The following is a 21,369-nucleotide window of genomic DNA, read 5'->3' as shown; positions in this document are numbered from 1 at the left end:
GGCGATGACAGGAAATGGCGCAGAAATTGTAGTTCTAACCCTTTTGTGGTTTGTTTAGAATAATGATTTATTAAATGTGCCAGTTCGACTACACCATGGCCTCGAGTCTCCCCTCTCCAGCAAAGTCAATTTATCAGAAATTACGAGTCTACAAGGCTTGATCTCTAAATTGGTTTCTCTGTAGGCTACATACTTAACCCTTAAAGCTAGAATCTTTAGTTGCTAAACCCATTTTTGGACCGTTAAAATGTTGCGGGAGCCAGGCAGGATCAGGTGCAGAAGTTATTTTATTTAAAGATGACAATGGTGATCTAGATATTCAAATGACAATATTTACAAAATAATCTAAATTGATATTTACAAACTCCACAGCTAACAGGTCAATAAAAAGACTAATTTGAAGAGGAAGCAAACCTGTCTATTCCATTAGATTCAGGTTGGGGTATACAAGGCTCACATCAGGTTCTTCTCACCATGGGATTACATGCAACAATGGCCTGTATCACGTCTAACAATTAAATAGAAATGTGCTTCTTTTAAGTACAAAATAGCAATAAAACATACAATTGTAAACAAAGGGCAGGAATACAATGACATAAATAAACTATTCCTCCATCAATATCACCACCGCTGTCGTCATCACCATCATAATCGTCATCATCCTCATCCACTTCCTTGATGTCCTCCACTTCAAAGTTTCTGCCATTGCCCTCAATAAAAGCCCCTCTGCAAGATTCACATTGTCCTTCTGCATGCTGGAGCTCATCAAGCTTTCCAGCAAGGACAGCTCTTGCCCCAAGACAAAATCCATCTTGCTCTGTGTAATGTTGTAAGGCCTCCACAATCAGTTCCTGCTCATGTGAGTAGAACGTCTTGGCAGTGAAGACATCATCCTCAATGCACTGCTTCTCTTCACACGCCCGCTCTCTGAGGGAATGGAGCACAAAGAGCCTTTGCTTGTGGTGAAACTCCCCATCATCCTCTGCTCCTCCTGCTCTCCAGGACCAAACAGTGCTGTCCCCCTGCACTGCATCCTCATACACCAGGGCCTGTGGGAGGTGTGAGGTGTGAGGACAAACCTTGTCTCCTCAGGTTGTAGTCCTTCACATGTTATTTAATGCTACTACCGACCGTGGCAAGCCTTTTGGACAGGCAGCTGGCAATACCTTGACCATCTATTGGTCTCATGCTTCAATTCATAAAAGTTTCTCTAAAAAGTTATGGACAAAAAGTACTTTTCACCATGTTTTGGTGGCTCATAACTTGATTCAGAGTACTTTTTTCTAGGCAAACCAAAAAGTGCATCCGCTGCTACCACCACTGTTCCATTGTCCTGAAAAGAGATGTCAAATATAATATAACTTTACCGTTTTTGGACCCCAGGAAGAGTAGCTACTGCTTTGTAACAGATCATGGGGATCCAAATAAACAAATAAAATTAAAGACTAGAAGTCTATTCGTTTTTATTTTACCAGGTACGTTGTCTGAGAACACTGTCATTTACAGCAATGACCTGGGGAATAGTTACAGGGGAGATGAATGAGCCAATTGTAAGCTGGGCCATGATTAGGTGACCGTGACGATATGAGGGCCAGATTGGGAATTTAGCCAGGACACCGGGGTTAACACCCTTATTTCTCTTACGATAAGTGCCATGGGATCTTTAGTGACCACAGAGAGTCAGGACACCCATTTAACATCCCATCCAAAAGACAGCACCCTACACAGGGCAATCACTGCCCTGGGGGATTTGGGATAAAAAAACAGGAAAGAGTGCCTTCTACTGGCCCTCCAACACCACTTCCAGCAGCATCAGGTCTCCCATCCAGGGACCAACCAGAACCAACCCTGCTTAACTTCAGAAGCAAATCAGCAGTGGGACGCAGGGTAATATGCTGCTGTCTGTACGATTGTTTGACAAAAAAATGGAACAGATGTTTCTAATAGATCATTTGTGTTTATAAAAGAGGGGAGACATCACAATTGGTATCTTATGCTTTGATGTGTTTTTTGGGGGTGATAAAACATTGAATAGGCCCCCCAAAAATACAACAAACCTTGGGACAGAGCGGGCACTGGGTTCCATCGTCAGTTTCTGGGGCCAGACGGCGCAACATGTCAAGTTCCGACATAGCAGGTCAGAACTCCTCATAGGCCTCATTTGTCAGGGCAAGATACAAGTCTCTTCCCTGAAATGAATGAACAGAGTCACTTAAAGGCACTCTGATTCATTACTGCATTCCACCAGAGTAGGCCATCAACACAGACAGCAAATGCATCTTCACATACATGGTTTCTGTGACACATCTCTTTATCAAAACAGGAATTTGGTTATGAACTTTTGCAGACAAAGTAGACATGGTAATAGAGTCAGATTATAAAAGGGATTTACTTACTGTCCTATGAGGAAAATGTAATGACAGGCATGTGGCCCTGAAGAGTAGCTGCTGCTTTGTAACAGATCATGGGGATCCCAATAAACAAATACAATTAAAGACTAACGGTTATGTAGAGATGAAGTTGAAAATGTTGTTTACTGTAAGATATTCCTAACAAATGCTTTATTACTTACCAAAGTCATCTCTCCGCCTCCAGTGCCATTCAAAAGCAAATGGTGGGTCCTTTTACTCATCCTTAAGAGGAAGAGTATTGGTTAAGAGTTTGGGCTTGGTTTCAATGATTTGGCCATGGCAGAAAAACATGACCTGGTGAAAATAAGTAAGTTGTGGGTGGAAATATGTATCAGATAGAGACAGAGAGCAAATACATTTAGTTGATCAGTTTAAGTGCAACTGCAAATAGTACAAATGCTTGTTTTTAATGTGATGACTGTGATCCTTCGTGGGATAAACCTCTGCGAAGGCCTCAGACACTGACCATTTCACGTAACTTATATTTGAGAAATGAGTTTCTTTGTCAATTGGGCACATGATGAAACATTGTCGATGAGAATTACCTGCCAGATCTCCAGGTGGTGCACAATGTTTTTGTTTTTATGGGTGGCCACCACACAGTCAGAGCAAAATATTGCCTCAGCCCCACAGTCAGTGCACCACCATATTATGTCTGGCTGGATTCCACACATGGACTGCAGGTAGTCTAGTGGTTAGAGCGTTGGACTAGTAACTGAAAGGTTGCAAGATCGAATCCACGAGCTGACAAGGTAAAAATCTGTCGTTCTGCCCCTGAACAAGGCAGTTAACCCACTGTTCCTAGGCTGTCATTGCAAATAAGACTTTGTTCTTAACTGACCTGCCTAGTTAAGTAAAGGTAAAAAAAATGGAGCAGATGGATTTTACTGCTCTGTCATTTCTCTCCATGCAGCCACTGTTTCCCCTTTTCTCCTCTGAGTACTGGTAGTCTGGGTATTACTTGTAGCTGGACTATGGTCCTCCCACTTCTCCTCTCTTTGGGCCTGAGGAGGTTCCGAGCCGGAGGTGCAGCACTGAGGGACAATGTGCCTCTTTAGTCTCAATGGAATTTCCTTGCCCAGGATAAAGACTTTCGTTTTCCCATATTTGGCCTTTTGTTTTCCCATATTTGGGCATCGTTGCACAATTCTGAAACAAAGACAGTTATGAAGAATCAGATAAAATACATATAATTGATCACAAACTCAAGGAAGGCAAGAAACCAGCAAATTCCTGTCCACTTTCAAAAGGTATTCACCATATCTCTCTGATTTTTCACAAATAATTTGACAAGGATTATGCAACATTTAGGACAAGGATCATCAACTAGATTCAGCCATGGGACAATTTTTTCTTGAGCAGACAGTCTGGGGGCCGGAACATAATATAAATATTTGTAGATTGTAAATTGACTTCAAGAAGCCTCATCATATTATAATATTTGACAAAAAAAATGTATCATTTCAAACCTTGATTACATTTGGGGACATTGCCCTGAATACGATTACGTCTCTCGGATGGACGTTAAAACGGGTGTCCTGACTCTCTGTGGTCATTCAAAATCCCATGGCACTTATTGTATGAGTAGGGGTGTTCACCTGGTGTGATGGATAAATGACCAACCTGGCCACATTCCATCATGGCCACCTAATCATCCCCCTCATTCCTAATTGGTATATATCACTCCTCACCTCTCCACCTAATGTATGGTGAGCATTCTGGCACAAAAATGGTTGGGTACTACACATTGATGGTGGATGAGGTGAGTTTCCCCCTACTATGTAATGCGCTTTGAGTGCCTCAGTTGGTAGAAAAGTGCTATATAAATCCAATCAATTATGATTTATTATTTGTACACGATCACGTCTCTCTATTATGCTTGGGAATATTTTGGAACAGATTTCCAAAATTAAAATCAATTGGGAGCTGATTTCCTGATGTTTTTAGTCTTATGTCCAACAAGAAAAGTATATATATATATATATATATATTTATTTTTTTATTTTTTTTAAAGTAAAAAATAAATAAAAATCTCAGAAAACTTGAGGGGCCAATAAAACCACCCGTGGGCCAAATTGAAGAAGCCTGATTAGGGCAGCAACACCTTTTTGGGTTGGAGTCCGCCATAACACTCCACCGAAGAAGAAAGACCAAGCGAAAACAAACGGGATTTACCAGTACGTCAATCTGTGCAATAGAAAGTCACGTTTTCGTTGCAAAAAATAAACCTATAATAAATACATACCAACCCCTTACCCCATGTCGCCAAGACAGCAAGACAGCCTAGTAATGCCAGTTGCTGGGGCAGCTAACACGCTATGCTGCTACTGGTGAGAAAGGACAATTTACCAAAAAATGAACAGTCTTAGTTGAAAATGTCCAAAATCACCACTGAAAGGGTCGCGTATCACACAGTTCAATGTGTGGTTCTGAATCACTATTCAAAGGTAACGCACCACACATGCGGCGCGTTGGATACCATATGAATGGTGTGATTGGTAAGATTTTTCCACCTTTTAATGGGGTGATTGGTGGCTAATCGGGTGCACCTCCTTAACTGTGACTCAGTCAAATCTTTGAAATTGTTCCGTTTATGTTTTTGTTCAGTGTATATTTTGCTGCTGATCAGGATTTGACTCAGGAGCGGTGGGTTTCAGGATTTTGCTCTAGTTTAGCAGTAACACTTACCCTATGTGCAATATTTGTTCAGCAATTCTTCAATCTTTGGCAATAGTTTTGATGGAATGTAAAATCTCCAATGTGGTTAATCCTTTCTAAAGTTTACGGTAAAGGCGGCCACAGTACCAGATGTACCACAGCATCCAAGGTCGCTTATTTTCCCTGTCAGCCAATGAAACAAGGACATTTGTTCAGAGTAGACGGGGATTGGTCGGACAGACTGGGGGAACCTGGGCATCTTTCTGGTTGCAGGGTGGTCAGATCTTTCATTTGAAATTGTTTTGCTAAATCCAAATAATTAGCTAACTACATTATGCTAGTGTCGGTGCTATTGATGATTGCACTAGCCAGTGCTAAACCATCGGTGTATTTTCGAGAGCAGTTTGAAGATGGCAAGTTTCCATTCATTTCGTGCGGGCTGCAGCTATTGCCAACTAACCTAACAGCTAGCTGACCTAACATTTTACAGCTAGCATCTTAATATCAGTGAACTGTCTAACCACGGAACAATAATAGCCAGCTATACTTTGTGAGACGCGATAATGCACGTATATTTAGCCACACTGACTGCAAAAATGATGGCCGGCTAACTATCACGGTAGCCAGTTATCTAGCGAATCAAATTGATAGCTAACGGATCAAGCTAACCCTAAATCTTGTATGAACCGTTCGCTAAATTCGTTTTATTCAACCATGCCAATATACATGGTTGACTTAGCTGCTAATATTTGCTTCTAACGATGTATTTTTTCTGTCAGATGCTTGGAATACCCGTTGGGTTGAATCCAGCCATAGGTCGGACTATGGCAAATTTGTCCTGACTGCTGGGAAATTCTATGGAGATGCAGAGAAAGACAAAGGTAGATGTCATGTACCTTATACTTCATGCAGTAGAATAAAGAACCTTGAATGTATTTTCTCTCACACGCTAGAAGCTTATTTTATCCCTCTGAGGTTATGACTCCATGTGATGAAATATCTGGTTTTATGACCCCAGCATTGTTTTGAGAATGTCAGATTCTCAGTCTTACACATTTCTGCTCTCTGTGGAGCAGGAGCCAACTCTGAAGTTGAAAAAGTCCAAAACATATCTTATTCCCCCCCCAGGTCTCCAGACCAGCCAGGATGCCCACTTCTACTCTTCTTCTGCTCGCTTTGAGCCCTTCAGCAACCAGGGAAAGACCCTGGTGATCCAGTTCACTGTGAAGCACGAGCAGAACATCGACTGCGGGGGAGGCTACATCAAGCTGTTCCCCGCTGACCTCGACCAGGCAGACATGCATGGAGACTCTAACTACAACATCATGTTCGGTAGCGTTCATCAGGAACAATGAGATTCGATTCCGTTGTTACACATTTGACATTCAGAGAAATTGTTCAGGTTGTATCTTTATTTTGTATTGCTAATCATAGTGTTTTTCTCCAGGTCCAGACATCTGTGGCCCAGCCACCAAGAAAATTCATGTCATTATCAACTACAAGGGCAAGAATCACCTCATCAGAAAGGACATCAGATGCAAGGTACAGTAAGCCTATATCCCAAATCAGACTTTTTCAATATTTTATATCCTCATTGGGAGGAATCAAAATCAATCTTCGTTGTTTTGCAGGATGATGAGTACACCCATCTGTACACTCTGATCTTGAACCCTGACAACACGTATGAGGTGAAGATTGACAACAAGAAGGTGGAGTCTGGAAGTCTGGAGGAGGACTGGGACATTCTGCCCCCTAAAAAGGTCAAGGACCCCGAGGCTGTGAAACCAGATCACTGGGATGAGAGAGAGAGGATGGAGGACCCAGACGATAAGAAACCAGAGGTGGGTAAGATGGACACCTAGCCCGCCTGGACCCATGGCTGTTTCTGCATTCAACAATGCTACGCTAGCTAGCCACATTATTGTGCGGGCAGGACAACGGCAGAAACAGACTGGCAGACCAGCCATCTAGCCAGCTATTCTGATTCAAAAGCAATCCGTCTTGTCAATCTTTTATGAGTAATATGTCTTTCATGAATGTAGTTTTAATAATGATTAGTTCATGATTCTGTTATTTGTCAGGACTGGGATAGGCCCGAGAACATTGCTGACCCTGACGCTAAGCAGCCTGAGGATTGGGATGATGAGATGGACGGTGAATGGGAGCCACCCATGGTCTCCAACCCTGACTATAAGGCAAGCAGTCAAACACTTCATAACTGGGGTGTTTTCCTGGCTCTACACATATGGCAGGATCACATTTTATTTCTCATAATATTAGACAAAGACACAGACAATGTGACAGTAGCTTTCCCTATGCTTTGGATTACTGCTTCAATTATATGAACAGCTGTTTGATTGATTTGTTTGCTTTCTCAGGGTGAATGGAAACCCCGCACGATCGATAACCCTGACTACAAGGGCAAATGGTTGCATCCTGAGATTGACAATCCAGACTACAGTGCAGACTCTGAGATCTACAGATTTGACAGCATAGGAGTCATTGGCCTGGACCTGTGGCAGGTACTGTGGAGGCCCTTATTCAGTCTTTTTAATACCTTATAATGAATAATAAAGAGTGGAACCGAATTGAAAAGGATTCCGTTTCGGATCATTATTTTTAAAAGCCCTCTATATTTTAATTTAATTGAAAAGAGAAAAGGAAACGCATCCCTGAAAGTCTTTTTGCCCTGAAATGTTTGAAGTAATTCAGACTTATTCATTGCCGTCACAGGTGAAATCTGGGACCATCTTCGATAACTTCCTGATCACAGATGATGCTACGCTGGCAGAAGAAGTTGGCAATGAGACCTGGGGTCAGACTAAGGTCAGTGGCACTCACCTCTCAGGTTCACACTTACATATTCACACTGGTGTCTTTCTCGAGTTGCATTCCCCCCCAACCCGTTCCCTTGCAATTTGTTCCAGGATGCTTTGTCTGAATAAATCCACCAGTTTGCTTTCAGATCCAGCACACTACAAACTGTAAAAATGCTAATTCCTGCGGTTTGTTAAAAAGGCTGTCTCTGTTTCATGTTCTGTAGGACCCAGAGAAAAAGATGAAGGAGTCCCAGGAGGAGAAGGAGAGGAAGAAACTAGAGGCAGAAGAGATGGCGAGGAAAGAGGAGACAAAAGATGAGCCTGGAGAAGAGGAGGAGGAGGAAGAAGAGGAAGAGTTGGAGCATGAAGAGGAGGAAGACGAGGAAGAAGGGGAGACTGGAGCACAGGAAGAGGAGGAGGAATCAGATTCTATAAAGGATGAACTTTAGAGGACTTTGACTTTCTCATAGGGGTGACTTCGTTCTTTGAGACTGGGGAGAGATTATTCATCATTTCACTTTACCATCCAGACAGTCAGTCCTCAAAGTAATAATGTTGAGAGAAGGGGAGGTGAAGGAGTCATTTACTGCAAAATCTGTGCCATTTTTTAATTTCATTTTTTAAATTAATTTATTGGATTTTAACTTGCTAGTTTATCCCCTAATTAATAAAAAACGGACACTTTTTGTTATTGTATCAAATAATAATTCACATTTGGTAATATATTGGCAAATGTTTTTACTTTGTTTTTTCTTACATGCTCGACTTAATGCTAACCTATTTCTTGTAAGTATGCTTTTATAGTCTGTTGCTCCACCAAATATTACAGATGAAGTCTAATTCAATGGTGCCTGTTTGTTTTGTATACTTAATTCACATTGGGTGATTGTGTACACAATGTGAATCCTACTTGGTATTGACATGCATAGCGATTAGTTTCCCATTCTTCCCATTACCATTTCCTTACTAAAGTCAGTCACACACTGGAATACATAATATTAGGTAGAATTTAGAAGTAGCATCTGTAACCTCACCTAGACAAATTCAGCCATCAACCTCATATTCCACAGGCTTTCAGCCAAGGACTACTGTAGCCAAATCATCAAACTTTTGTCTCTCAAACACTAACCTCATACTTCCTAATGTAGCATAGTGCATTTGTTCTCCCCTTAATTGTTTTTGTAGATATTTGTTCCCTTATTTGGGAAATTATGATTACAGAGATTGGTGTGCAAAAATACTGTACAGTAATAAAAAAAAGAGCAGTTTGGATTTGACATGTGTATTGTGTGCCTTTGTTAAAAATCACCATCGCGCTATACTATTTATATTTACGGACAATTAGAAGTCAAACAAATTAAATAGCACCATATGGATGCTTCTGGGCATTTTTCTACAGAGCAGAATTAATTAAACACTAACAGCCTTTCATAACATCTCTAGAAAATATTTGTTCTTTGTGTTGAACGTATTGTCTTGCTATTTAGAGTAGAACGTGACAAGTACGCAGCTTAATTTCCTATTGCAGCTACTGTCTCTACAAAGTGAATATTTTTATCACCAGCAGTCAGCATCCTCTGTCTCTAGGTCCAATGTAGCTTTTTGGAGTCTTATCTGCCCCCACCCTGCACATTTGCGTCAGCAGAATAGCATGTTACGAATATATATTTTTGCACCATACAAAAGGCTTTATAACTTATATAACGTAGCACAATGGCAATGTAAACAACGCTAATGATGTTTGGACGCCTCTGAACTCAGCTGGTATTATGGGTCGACCCTCCCACGTGATGAAAGGCTCAAGAATGGAGTCGGAAGAGGCTATGAGAAATTGTAAAACTTACCAGAAGCGTCAGTTGACTCCAAACAGAGTCGACCATGTTTATTTCTAGGTAAATAACCGAACTATCAAAACCTTCTCGGATAATCGCTTTGGGATCCCACGCTGTGCACCGGACCGCAGCCAAGATCTAGTCGGGTACCTGGGGATGCGATGGGAGAGCGAGTACCGCAGAGATGATGCGTTTTGTACTGGATTGCTTGCGGACGCCAAGGCAACGGGCACCGTGCAGTGAGAGGTTGGTACTGAGATAAAGATAATGGATAAGGAAATGCTTAGTTGACGATAATCTCCTTTTCTACATTGACCTATCATCCATAATAGAGCGAGGTCATGTTTAAGGTTAACGGTTTACCCCCCTATGCAATTTCAACAATCCTGTTGTGAAGAGATGCTTTTTTTAATGAATGACCAGTATATCTTCTCATTGATCGTAGTAACAGCTAGTTCATGAATGCAATACATTATATTCATGGTCATGCACCAACAATAAAATATAGCCTATTTTAGACAGACAGACAGACAGACAGACAGACAGCAATTGGTTAATTGGTTCATTTTCAACTGATTGTAATTAATACAATTCTAAAATTGAATTCTTGATCATCTCCTCAAAAATATAAATTTAAGCAAATTATTTCTCAAATGTACACCTATAGGCCTATACAGCAGATTGGGCTATTTCCTATTGAGTATAATAAATAGCCTTTTACATTCACCTGTACACTCATTCATTTTTCATTGCTATTTAAAATGATCATTTGTATACTATGTGGTATTTATTGAAGAAAAAAACGGTGCAGTACAACATTTACTGGTGCAAATGTTTATTAAAGTACTGTATTCTATAAAACTAGGTAGGTAAGAGTCTTCAGGTGAGGCCTCCCTTGACATATAGTGTTGCATTGACACTGCAGTCATATTGATATTACAGTCATTCTCAAACGAGGCTGTTTTAATTTAGAGCCCTCTGAGCCCTGAGATTTTCACTGGGCTTAGCCCCTTCCTCTAGCCCCTTCCTCTGCAGGTTGGAGCAAACAGTAATTTGCATAGAGAGACAACAGGGATAATACAATGTAACACAGTACTGTGATATTAACTTAGCTTTTGTTAGATACATTAGGAATCATGGAAATGGTTCATGAACAAGTAATGCCTCTCATACTGTGGTTTGACAGCATGTTCTTGAGGATTGGCACATTCCCATTATTTCTTCTGATTGTTAACCCTTCACGGTGCTGAATCAGGTATGAGGGGATGATGGATAGTGTTTTGAGAGGGGAGGTGAAGGGAGGAGAATGATAGTATGAGAGGAGGAAGATAGGGAGAGGAGGAGGTAGTTAATTCTCCTGTCATGGACGGACAACCGTTTTATGGGCTACCCTGGAAATATGACTGCCCATCTCCTTTCCTGTCCTCTCCCTCTTCTCTCATCCCTTTCTTCCCCCCCTCCCTCTCTGACTCATTCTCCATCTACATGCAACCCCTCTGCACAAGCTTAGTTGGTACATTCTCACTCTCACTCTCTGTCTCCCCTTCTCCCCTCCCTCTTTTATTGCCTGGTGCCCATACATACACACAACACACACACAGCCTGCCTCAGTTTCCATATGCACCGTCTGTCTGACTGGCAGACTAATGAGAATGGATAGAGTGGGGATGGAGGCTGGGGAAGAGGGGAAGGGAGAAGGGGGAGGAGGAGGTGGAGATGAAGGTAAGGGGGGATGGTTAGGTGCAGCATCCGTTTCATCCCTCCTTAAACATTCCTGTCTTCTCTGCTGGTCCCCCAGGGACAAGGACTTTGTGGAACAGGACGAGTGTGTTGCTCGGAAGACTGGAGAAATCAGAGTAAGGCCACACGTTTCCTATTACATTCCTACAGTGTGTGCGTGTGTGTGCGGGCGTGTGTGTGTGAGCGCGTGTCTGAGTGTGCACGTCTGTGTGCGCGTCTGTGTGCATTCTCATGTTTCACTGCCTACAGTAAGGTGTATGTGTTATGTGCGAGCCTGATCAGCATGTGCAGGGTTTCTAATGGCACCTTACATGAGCATACAGTACTGTACGGGGCAGGTCTCTTAGCTGAGAGGCTTCTGTGTTGTCATGTTGTTCTGTGTGTGAAGATTGAGGAAGGCGTGCACAGATTAAAGTACAGGTATTAGTAATCCTTTAGGGAATCGCTAGGCTTAAATAAGCAGATTCCCTTTGACATATCTCCAAATGCTTTTCTCTATCGCACCTTCCTTTTAGAGGAGGCAAGCTCTGCATTTACAGAGGACCATCTGGCCATGAGAACACAGATCGTGTCGACTGGTGTTCGTCAGCGTCATAGGAATGCCCATCCCAGCATCATAGGAATGACTGTCATTATTTCAACTACAGTACACTGTGAACATTTTCCGTGCACCGCTACCTGTCGAGATGTCACTGTGTGAGATTCTATTTTTGTAACCCGGCAACAACCTGGGATGGAGCTCTGTATCCCCCGGCAACAGCATCTCTTTGACTACCGAGAGGTGGCCTCGACATGATCTCACCCAAAACTGATTTCCTGTCTCTCAGCTAGTGGTATTATTAAAAGATTATTGTTGCAAATGTCTATGCTACTGGGCTTGTATTCTAAAGGGAGTGCTGATCTAGGATCAGGTCTTTGGGAATACAGGTCCTGAGCCGCTGTGTATTTCTGCTGTCAAATAGCTACAATGTCACAGTGCAGAATGAACTACTTTGTGCATAAATGGTAGTAGATGCATGATAGATGCATTGTAGCATTATGAAGATTACTCAAGTGAATTATTAAGTGCCCCTCCATCCAAGGTAGCAACTTGACGTTGGGAAAATGTCCGATTTGTTTAGCAAGATTGCAAGTTGGCCTAAAATTGTCCCTGTGTCAGCTTGCTATCTGGGATGATTCCCCAGAATATCACAACTTGATCCCCTAGTGACATTGAGCAGAAGGGCTGAAATCCTTTCCAGACAATAGCCAACTGTCAGGATGAGCTGTGCATATTGAGCCTGAGTGAAACAGCTCTCTCATGGTTTATGCAGGTCTGAGTCACTACAGCGAGATTTTATTTCTCTCTTTACTTTGCTTTACTTCGCTCACTATAATGCTCTTTAGACTTTCCAGCTAAAAACAGAATCCAGCAGTTGAAGGGTTGAAAGTGCCTGTGAATATAAAGTAATTTATCTGCGTTAGTACAGCACATTGTCTGTCATTCATAACACCTCTCGCACTAGTGTATCGACAAGCTCATTATCAGAATACCATGCGTGTAGAGCCCTGGATACTCGCTAGGAAAGTGCCTCAAGCATTGCTTGAACTTTGGCTCTTACACTACCCCCCCCCCCCTCTCTCTCCCTCTCTCTCTCTCTCTCTCTCTCTCTCTCTCTCTCTCTCTCTCCTCTCTCTCTCTCTCTCTCTCTCTCTCTCTCTCCCTCCCTCTCTCTCTCACTCTCTCTCTCTCTTTCTCCCTCTCTCTCTCTCCCTCTCTATATATCTCTCTTTCTCTCTCTCTGTCCCCCTCTCTCCACTCCTTCCCACTTCCCTTTCTATTTCTGCCCATCCCCCTCTTTCTTGGCAGTTTTCCCTCCAGTCAGTTAGATTTCTAATCATTCCTCTTTTTAGAATGGAGATCAGGTTGGATACTGCTGTGTAAAATTAATGGAAAAGCATCACTCCAAGTAAGCCTTATTTCTGCAGCGAAAGGGACTTTGAGTAGCTGTCTGTCTCTAGCCTCCATCTCCTCAGATTTTCAGTAACCACTGATCTCTCTCTCTCTCTCTCTCTCTCTCTCTCTCTCTCCCTTCCCTCCTCTCTCTGTCACTGCTGCCTCTACTCCATCTGCTCCTACTGTCACTCCATCTTTCCCACCCCTCTCCATCTGCCCCTTGTTTCTTTCTCTCTCTCACATTCTCTCCCCATTCCCTCTCTATCTGGTCCTGCTTTCTTTGAATCTGTCCACGTGTCCTTCCATTCTTTCCACCCCTCCATTCTCGCTCTGCTCCATCTGCCCCTGCTGTCCCTCCATCTCTCCCTCTCTTCATGTCTCCACTCCTCCCTCCACCTGCCTGTGTGTTCCACCCCACCAGGACCTGCAGGATGCCGTGCAGCAGGAGGGCATTGAGCTGGAGGAGCAGCGGGGTGACCGCCGGGAGCTGGCGGAGACCCTGGAGAAGCTGGAGCAGCACAGGATGGAGCTGGAGGACCAGCTCAAACTGACCAGGCTGGAGTGCGTCCAAGAGAGCCAGCAGGTGAGACACACACAGAGATAACAGCTGCTTTGGCTGCTGTTAGGGGGGAATTCAGACTTAAGTTGCACACATGTAAATTGAATTGAATTCCCTTTTCATGCACTTTTCTCTCTACGCGTATTCTGACCTTGAACTTAAACATGCCAGCGAGTTATACGTTTGTGTGGCAGAGGTGTGTCAGTAATACCAACATACATAATAACTGTCACTTTAGTGTTAGTTGCCTTCAATTTGTAGCCTACATTTTACATCATCCCATTACATCATTAGTTTACCTTTCTTTCCTCTGTCACGCCCGTGTGGTTGTTCCTGAGTGTCGCTAGCAATAGTGGATCATATGAAGCTAACGTTCTAACAAGTTGTGCAATAATTTGGGACATGTAGCCTATCTGAATCCTTACGGAACACAGACCACACATAGCAGTTTGCACGGTTCACGACGACTGGACTATTGTCATCACAGTTCCATGATTAGCGAAGGTAGATTTATAGATAGGTATAGAGTTATATATGTTCAACCCATATTGTACCCTTTTCTCACCTTCCAGTTTTTCATGGATTGAAAAACGGAATATGGGAACTTTCAGGATGAATCAAACCACTGTCTTTTTGATTCACCAATATACACTACATATACAAAAGTATGTGGACACCCCTTCAAATTATCGGATTCGACTATTTCAGCTACACCCATTGCCGACAGGTGTATAAAACTGAGCACACAGCCATGCAATCTCAATAGACAAACATTGGCAGCAGAATGGCCTTACTGAAGAGCTCAGTGACTTTCAACATGGCACTGTCATAGAATTCCACCTTTCCAACAAGTCAGTTCGTCAAATTTCTGCCCTGCTAGAGCTGCCCGGGTCAACTGTATGTGCTGTTATTGTGAAGTGGAAACGTCTAGGAGCAAACTCAGAACGGGACTGCCGAGTGCTGAAGCGTGTAGCGTGTAAAAATCACCTGTCCTCGGTTGCAACACTCACTACAGAGTTCAAAACTGCCTCTGGAAGCAATGTCAGCACAAGAACTGTTCGTCAGGAGCTTCATTAAATGGGTTTCCATGGCCGAGCATCTGTACACAAGCCTAAGATCAACATGCGCAATGCCAAGCGTCGGCTGAAATGCGTTCTCTGGAGTGATGAATCATGCTTCACCATCTGGCAGTCTGACGGACGAATCTAGGTTTGACGGATGCCAGGAGAACGCTACCTTCCCAAACTGTAAAGTTTGGTGGAGGAGGAATAATGGTTTGGGCTAAGCCCCTTAGTTGCAGTGCAGGGAAATCTTAACGCTACAGCATACAATGACATTCTAGACAATTCTGTGCTTAAAACTTTGTGGCAACAGTTTGGGGAAGGCCCTTTTCTGTTTCAGCATGACAATGCACCCGTGCACAAAGCGAGGTCCATACAGAAATGGTTTGTTGAGATCGGTGTGGAAGAACTTGACTGGCCTGCACAGAGCCCTGACCTCAACCTCATCGAACACCTTTGAGAAGAATTGGAACGCCGACTGCGAGCCAGGCCTAATCACCCAACATCAGTGCCCGACCTCACTAATGCTCTTGTGGCTGAATGAAAGCAAGTCCCCTCAGCAATGTTCCAACATCTAGTGGAAAGGCTTCCCAGAAGAGTGGAGGTTGTTATAGCAGCAAATTGGGGACCAACTCCATATTAATAACCATGATTTTGGAATAAGATGTTCGACAAGTCATGTAGTGTATTTTTTGTGTAAAGGCTCTCCATCCCGGTTTTTGCATGATTCATAAAGACTTTCCTAACCTGAATAATCTAGAAGATCAGAGTATTTTTCAATCTACCAGTTGGTGCTGAAAAGGAGACGAATATGCATATATTTAGATGGCTTTCTTTCATTGATCCCTAATATTCTGAACTCGTTCACTCGATTCTAGTGAGCCTGTCGAAAATCCCTATTAAAGGAACACAGTATTTAAAGGGATGGTTTAAGATTAACATACTGAAAACCCTATTGAATAAAACTCCACGAGAAAATCCTATGGTCAACAAGTGGGCGGGTTTTCAGCGGTTAAATTTTTAAAAATCAGTGCGCGCAAGGGAGCCACACCTGTCTGAATCAGCCTCTTACTGAATAAAACACAACAAGTACTGTTTTTATGAGTGAATGGTAATTTGTATCAGTGAAAGTTTATTCCGTATTTTTATCTTTGCTCTATTGGCGAGGACACTGAACAACAAAAACCTCTACCAACCATAGACAGATTTGGAGCTGGATTCAACGCATAGTGCCGAAGATTAGCTTTGTAGCGCAGTTGAAATGGAAGCTTTCAATTGTTAGTGAACGCAATCTCGGGAAACGCGTAAACATTGCCTTTAAATTACAATCACATCACAAAGCTTATCTTCAGCACTACAGATTGAATCCAGTTCTTAGTTGGTTTGTGGTCAGTTCAAACCTATTCTCCAATCTTCAAATGAATAAAGATTATATTCATCCATGTTATTATTGCTACCCTTTCACGGCTCCCACGTTATCTCCCTCTGACTCTGCTGTCTCCTTCTCTCCTCCTCTGTCCCACTTCTTCCCTCCTTACAGATTCTTTCCCTGCAGGCGGAGGAGGTGGCCAGGGAGACAAAGGTGGAGGAGTATGAGCGGGAGCTGGCCCGGGCCAGGAGGAAACTCAAACAGCTGAAAATGGAGGTCAGACGGGCCCAGGGGAAGGTGGAGGAGGCGGGCGAACGCACCATCCCTCTGGAGGAGTCCATCAGCCAATCATACGAGGAGATTTTACAGGTTGATGTGTCTTTAGCTGAAGACCCATCCCTTCCAAATATATCCCACTCTGGTTATGAACTCATTGTCCTTCCAAAAAAGACCTGCTTTGGAAGGATTGGATTGATGACAGCATTACAATAGGCTAGTCTTTCATGAGTTCATTGATCCAGTCCTGCAGTCATCAAAAGGGTCAGTGGTCACAAAAGACAGCGAACAAGCCCTGGGCTATGGTCACAAGGGAGAGTATTCGAGCTTGTAAAGCCCATTAAGAGAATTGGACCATGGCCTCTGATATTTCCTGCCACTGTGTCTCCTGCTATTCTCCTCATGTGGCAACTGGAACCCTTGAAGTAAGATAGTCTCTAGGGTTTCCTAGAATGCCAGGATGCAGAGCGAATATAAGAATATGGTATCAGGCTACAGTATATGTGGGTGTGACCGACTGAGGTTGAAACCCAAGTCTCCTCTGTGTTAGCCCGCTGAGCTAAAGCTTCAGGTCTCAGGCGAAGGTACTCCAAACCACCTCTGTTACATGAGAATACTAATATAAAGCGGTTCAGTCAGACCGGCAGGGGGTGGGGATTCATTATTATTTCAGTCTCCTGCTGACAGGTGATCCATGTGTAGCCTTCATCATGCCCCCCAGTGTATTGATCTGTGTTGTCACAGGACTGGAGAGTGAAGAGGCTGGCCGCATCGATCCGTTGTATGTGTTATTGATCCTCCATGTTGATTTTTGTTCCTTTTAATCATTCTGTCTCACGAGAAAAAGCCTTCAAGCTGTAGTAGACCGATATTTAATATCAGCTGGGTTTCTTTTGTTTGCTGATGATGTACCAGACATAATCTTTAAGTAGATAACAGTCATTGATTCAGGGAGAGTTCAAAAGGTCTATTTTATTGGATAAAGACAAGCACAAGGTCTTTGAATAGCCATGTGCCTAGCACTCAAGCCCAACCACTTACTTACTTGGTCTTTACCTTGCCAAGTGGAGCATAAGGCCTGCCCCCATCTCTTACTGTTCTGGGCAAAGCTAACACATGCATAGACTTTTCTAAGATGTATAATACCAGTCAAAGTTTGGACACACCTACTCATTCAAGGGTTTTTCTTTATTTTTACTATTTTCTACATTGTAGAATAATAGTGAAGACATGCAATATGCAATAACACATATGGTTGGTTGGAACCAAAGGACAGATTTCCACCGGTCTAATCCATTGCTCATGTTTCTTGGCCCAAGCAAGTCTTCTTATTGGTGTCCTTTAGTAGTGGTTTCTTTGCATTAATTTGACCATGAAGGCCTGATTCACGCAGTCTCTTCTGAACACTTGATGTTGATGTTACTTGAACTCTGTGAAGCATTTATTTGGGCTCCTCTTCGAGTTAGAGGTAACTCTGGGTCTTCCTTTCCTGTGGCGGTCCTCATGAAAGCCAGTTTCATCATAGCGCTTGACGGTTTTTGCGACTGCACTTGAAGAAATGATTAAAGTTCTTGAAATTTTCCAGATAGACTGACTTTCATGTCTTAAAGTAATGATGGACTGTTGTTTCTCTTTGCTTATTTGAGCTGTTCTTGCCATAATATGGACTTGATCTTTTACCAAATAGGGCTATCTTTTGTAACCCCCCTACCTTGTCACAACACAACTGATTGGCTCAAATGCATTAAGAAGGAAAGAAATTCCACAAATTAACTTTTAACAAGGCATTGAAATGCATTCCAGGTGACTACCTCATGAAACTGGTTGAGAGAATGCCAAGAGTGTGCAAAGCTGTCATCAAGGCAAAGTGCGGCTACTTTGAAGAATCTCTAATATACTTTTTTGGTTACTACATGATTCCATATGTGTTATTTCATAGTTTTGATGTCTTCACTATTATTCTACAATGTAGGAAATAGTAAAAATAAAGAAAAACCCTTGAATGAATAGGTGTGTTCAAACTTTTTACTGGTAATCTATATATATGACAAATAATTGCTTTCGTTGATGACTGCTGTGGACTAGGAGGAGCAGACGCTCAGTATACTGAGTGGGGAGCGGACGGGAGATGCAACACTGCCAGACCACCAGTGGGTGGAGCCAATCGACACATCCCCCAGCAGCCTCAGGACAGAGGACGGCACTCTTGACGTCCCCGCTGTACCAGCCAGGTCATGGGGCAGGAGCCAATCACTGCCTGTCTACGCTGAAATCCTGGTATGTTTCATACAAAAGTGTTTAAATCCCACATGATGTCCATCAAACCCATAAAACTTTGGATAGCTTGAATTACGGGTCCTACGGGCTTTGAAATGAGTTGCCAATTCCCTCTTTTCACAGGCAAACCTAGGATGTGAGGCTCGCGCTAAGAACGGATTGGCTGATACACAAGAAGAGGAGGAGGAGACAACTACACCAAGCACACCAAAGGTATGGCTACCGCATTACCTCAGTGTAATGTACTATAAACCAAAAATAATTTGAAGAGACTGGATGTAGGAGGAAAACTCCCTTAAACTGTGAGAAATGTTTAACCTATACCTCTCTAGCAGAAGGATAAGGGAGAAAAGGAAGAGAAAATGGAGGACGAAGAAAAGATTTCCCAAACACGATCCACCAGTAGCATAGCCGTCGAAGAGCTCGACTTCTACCACCCTGACCCCTTCATTCACTGTGAATCTGAACGTGAGCATCTGTTCCATATGATTTGATGATGATGATTATGATGATAATGGTGGTGACGATGATGGGGATGATGATTCTTTTCTTTTTGCAGATTACCTTTTCAAAGATGATGACCTCTTTGCCAAAACGGATAAATCTGGTGAGTGAAGTTCATATCTAAAACTTTGACAATCTGATTGATTATAATGATACGCTATAGCATTATCCAGGCCTCTAATTCTGTTTGCGACTGATCCTTTATCGTAGATGATGACCCGTTCAAAGGCACGGACCCCTTCGCTGCAGACATCCTCTTTCCAGAGGGGTCAGAGGAGCCCTATCCCTCCACTGATCCGGACACCCGCCTGGAACCTGGATCTAACGACGAGACAGACAACAGCCTCTCCTGCGCTGAGAACAAAGCCTCCACCGGCACCCAGTGCTTCGAGTCCGAGTTCCCCGACGAGGACGAATCCAGTGACATAGAAATCAGTTACAGCAGGGAGGATCTGGACACTGTTCACACGGATGCTATTGAACTCTCCTTCGTTGAGCCCCAAACCTTGATCGTGACCGAACGCTTGGGTTTCAAGCCCATCTACGCAGCTCAAACTTGTTCCTTGGAAACTGAATTAGATGACCCAGATGAACCCGGCGTAGCTTCTGGGCGCGGACCCTTCAGTCAAGCATCCAGGGCCAACACCTGGGCTGCTGGACCCAACTTCTCCACCGAATCCGACCCCAATGGATACGAGTTTGATATCAACGCAGTATCCCCTCCTTCGGACATAGAAGAGATTGACATCACTCTTGGATCTATACCAGTTGACTTTGACCTGATGCCACCTGGGTACGACTCCGTGGAACCCAGCTACCCTGTTGGGATTCAGGCTTGTGACTCAGAACCTGCCGGAACAGGTGGATGCGACTTTCCTGAACCCAGCCCTCCTGTACCAACACGCCCGGTCCGTCCACCTAGACGCCTCAAAGGGGGAGCGTCGGCTGACCTTGTAGAAGAGCCAGACACTCCCAAAGCTGAAGGCTGTGATCCAGGTTCTTCCAACCGCTCTGCTGATTCAGAGCTGGACAGTGCTATCGGGATGGACCCTCTTACCAGCTCAGCTGAACACAACAGTAAATTCAGCTTCGGCAACAACAGTTATGAGCTGAACTACGAGCCCAACTACGAGCCCAGTAGTCAAACTTCGTACAACTATGGATTTAAACTCAGCCCCGAACACCACAGCGAAGAGATCCTAGATCCTTTTGACACTGAACTCAGCGATGAAGAAGCTGACAACCAAGCCTCATTTGATCCTTACGAATTTGAGCCTACTGCTCAATCTGAGAACCAAGATGTGTTCGACCCTTACGAGTTTGGACATACATCTCATGCCACCGACCGAGACACATTTGACCCCTATGGTTTCAAACTCTTAAGTTTTGAGACTGACAACCAAGCTATCGTCGACTTACACAGCGGCGATGATACAAACCTTGAAGACAACAATAACACAAACAAAAGGGACTCCTTTAGCTTTGATTTCAGTAACGCAGTTTCAATGGACCCCTATAGTTCAGAACCCAGTAATACTGCAACAATGGATCTCCTTGGTCTGGAACTCAGCAGAGCCAACAGTGTTGCTGAGTCAGACTGTAACAATCCTACAGCGTCTGACCCATTAGGAACAGTACCAACTATGGCAGCTGGAAGCAACCTACTGGACCTGGACCTTGTGTTTGGAAGCAGTAGTTATAGTGATAACCCTGAAGTCGCCACTGACCTCTACCCCTGTGAGCCTAGACCGGGAAACACCGCTGGTCCAGACAACTTTCAATTCAGAGTGAGAGACACCGCCCACTCAGAGTCTGTAGACACCGTTTCTGACTGGACGACTGTTAAGGTCAGTGGCTCTTCTGTTGTTTGACACTCTGTGGACATGTGTGTTCTGCATGTGTGTGTTTAATGTATAGTTGTGTGTGT

General features: G+C 43.4%; 2 protein-coding genes across 4 annotated transcripts in view; both read left to right on the top strand.

Annotated features, from left to right (window-relative positions):
* Positions 1 to 5,283: 5,283 nt before the first annotated feature.
* On the top strand, positions 5,284 to 9,165 carry LOC106568888 (calreticulin). The gene is made up of 9 exons (XM_014139671.3): positions 5,284 to 5,482; positions 5,849 to 5,950; positions 6,198 to 6,401; positions 6,517 to 6,611; positions 6,701 to 6,910; positions 7,151 to 7,264; positions 7,448 to 7,591; positions 7,803 to 7,895; positions 8,113 to 9,165. Exons 1-9 carry the CDS (start codon positions 5,404 to 5,406, stop codon positions 8,335 to 8,337), a joined length of 1,266 nt encoding a protein of 421 aa, XP_013995146.1. The 5' UTR covers positions 5,284 to 5,403; the 3' UTR covers positions 8,338 to 9,165.
* A 299-nt stretch (positions 9,166 to 9,464) lies between these two features.
* LOC106568891 (uncharacterized) overlaps positions 9,465 to 21,369 on the top strand; it is a 17,111-nt gene continuing 5,206 nt past the window's right edge. The window contains exons 1-9 of one of the 3 annotated variants that reach the window (XM_014139677.3): positions 9,465 to 9,966; positions 11,519 to 11,576; positions 13,818 to 13,979; positions 16,557 to 16,754; positions 18,747 to 18,938; positions 19,062 to 19,151; positions 19,271 to 19,406; positions 19,498 to 19,545; positions 19,653 to 21,289. In XM_014139677.3, coding sequence (XP_013995152.2) covers positions 9,905 to 9,966; positions 11,519 to 11,576; positions 13,818 to 13,979; positions 16,557 to 16,754; positions 18,747 to 18,938; positions 19,062 to 19,151; positions 19,271 to 19,406; positions 19,498 to 19,545; positions 19,653 to 21,289 — 2,583 coding nt within the window. In that variant the 5' untranslated portion in view covers positions 9,465 to 9,904. Of the gene's footprint in view, positions 9,967 to 11,302; positions 11,577 to 13,817; positions 13,980 to 16,556; positions 16,755 to 18,746; positions 18,939 to 19,061; positions 19,152 to 19,270; positions 19,407 to 19,497; positions 19,546 to 19,652; positions 21,290 to 21,369 lie in introns of those variants that run through there. The other 2 variants (XM_045693970.2, XM_014139676.3) reach the window with 2 other exon arrangements.

Source organism: Salmo salar, chromosome 14, assembly GCF_965601325.2.
Source record: "Salmo salar chromosome 14, fSalSal1, whole genome shotgun sequence".
Lineage (NCBI taxonomy): Eukaryota > Metazoa > Chordata > Actinopteri > Salmoniformes > Salmonidae > Salmo > Salmo salar.
This window is presented reverse-complemented; position numbering and strand designations above follow the sequence as displayed.

Bases quoted from the DNA above. Each gene is read 5' to 3' on its own strand.
- LOC106568888 (XM_014139671.3), top strand. From the start codon at position 5,404: ATGCTAGTGTCGGTGCTATTGATGATTGCACTAGCCAGTGCTAAACCA. The intron at 6,402-6,516 runs GTAGCGTTCATC...GTTTTTCTCCAG, and splicing joins TAACTACAACATCATGTTCG to GTCCAGACATCTGTGGCCCA. The intron at 6,612-6,700 runs GTACAGTAAGCC...GTTGTTTTGCAG, and splicing joins GAAAGGACATCAGATGCAAG to GATGATGAGTACACCCATCT.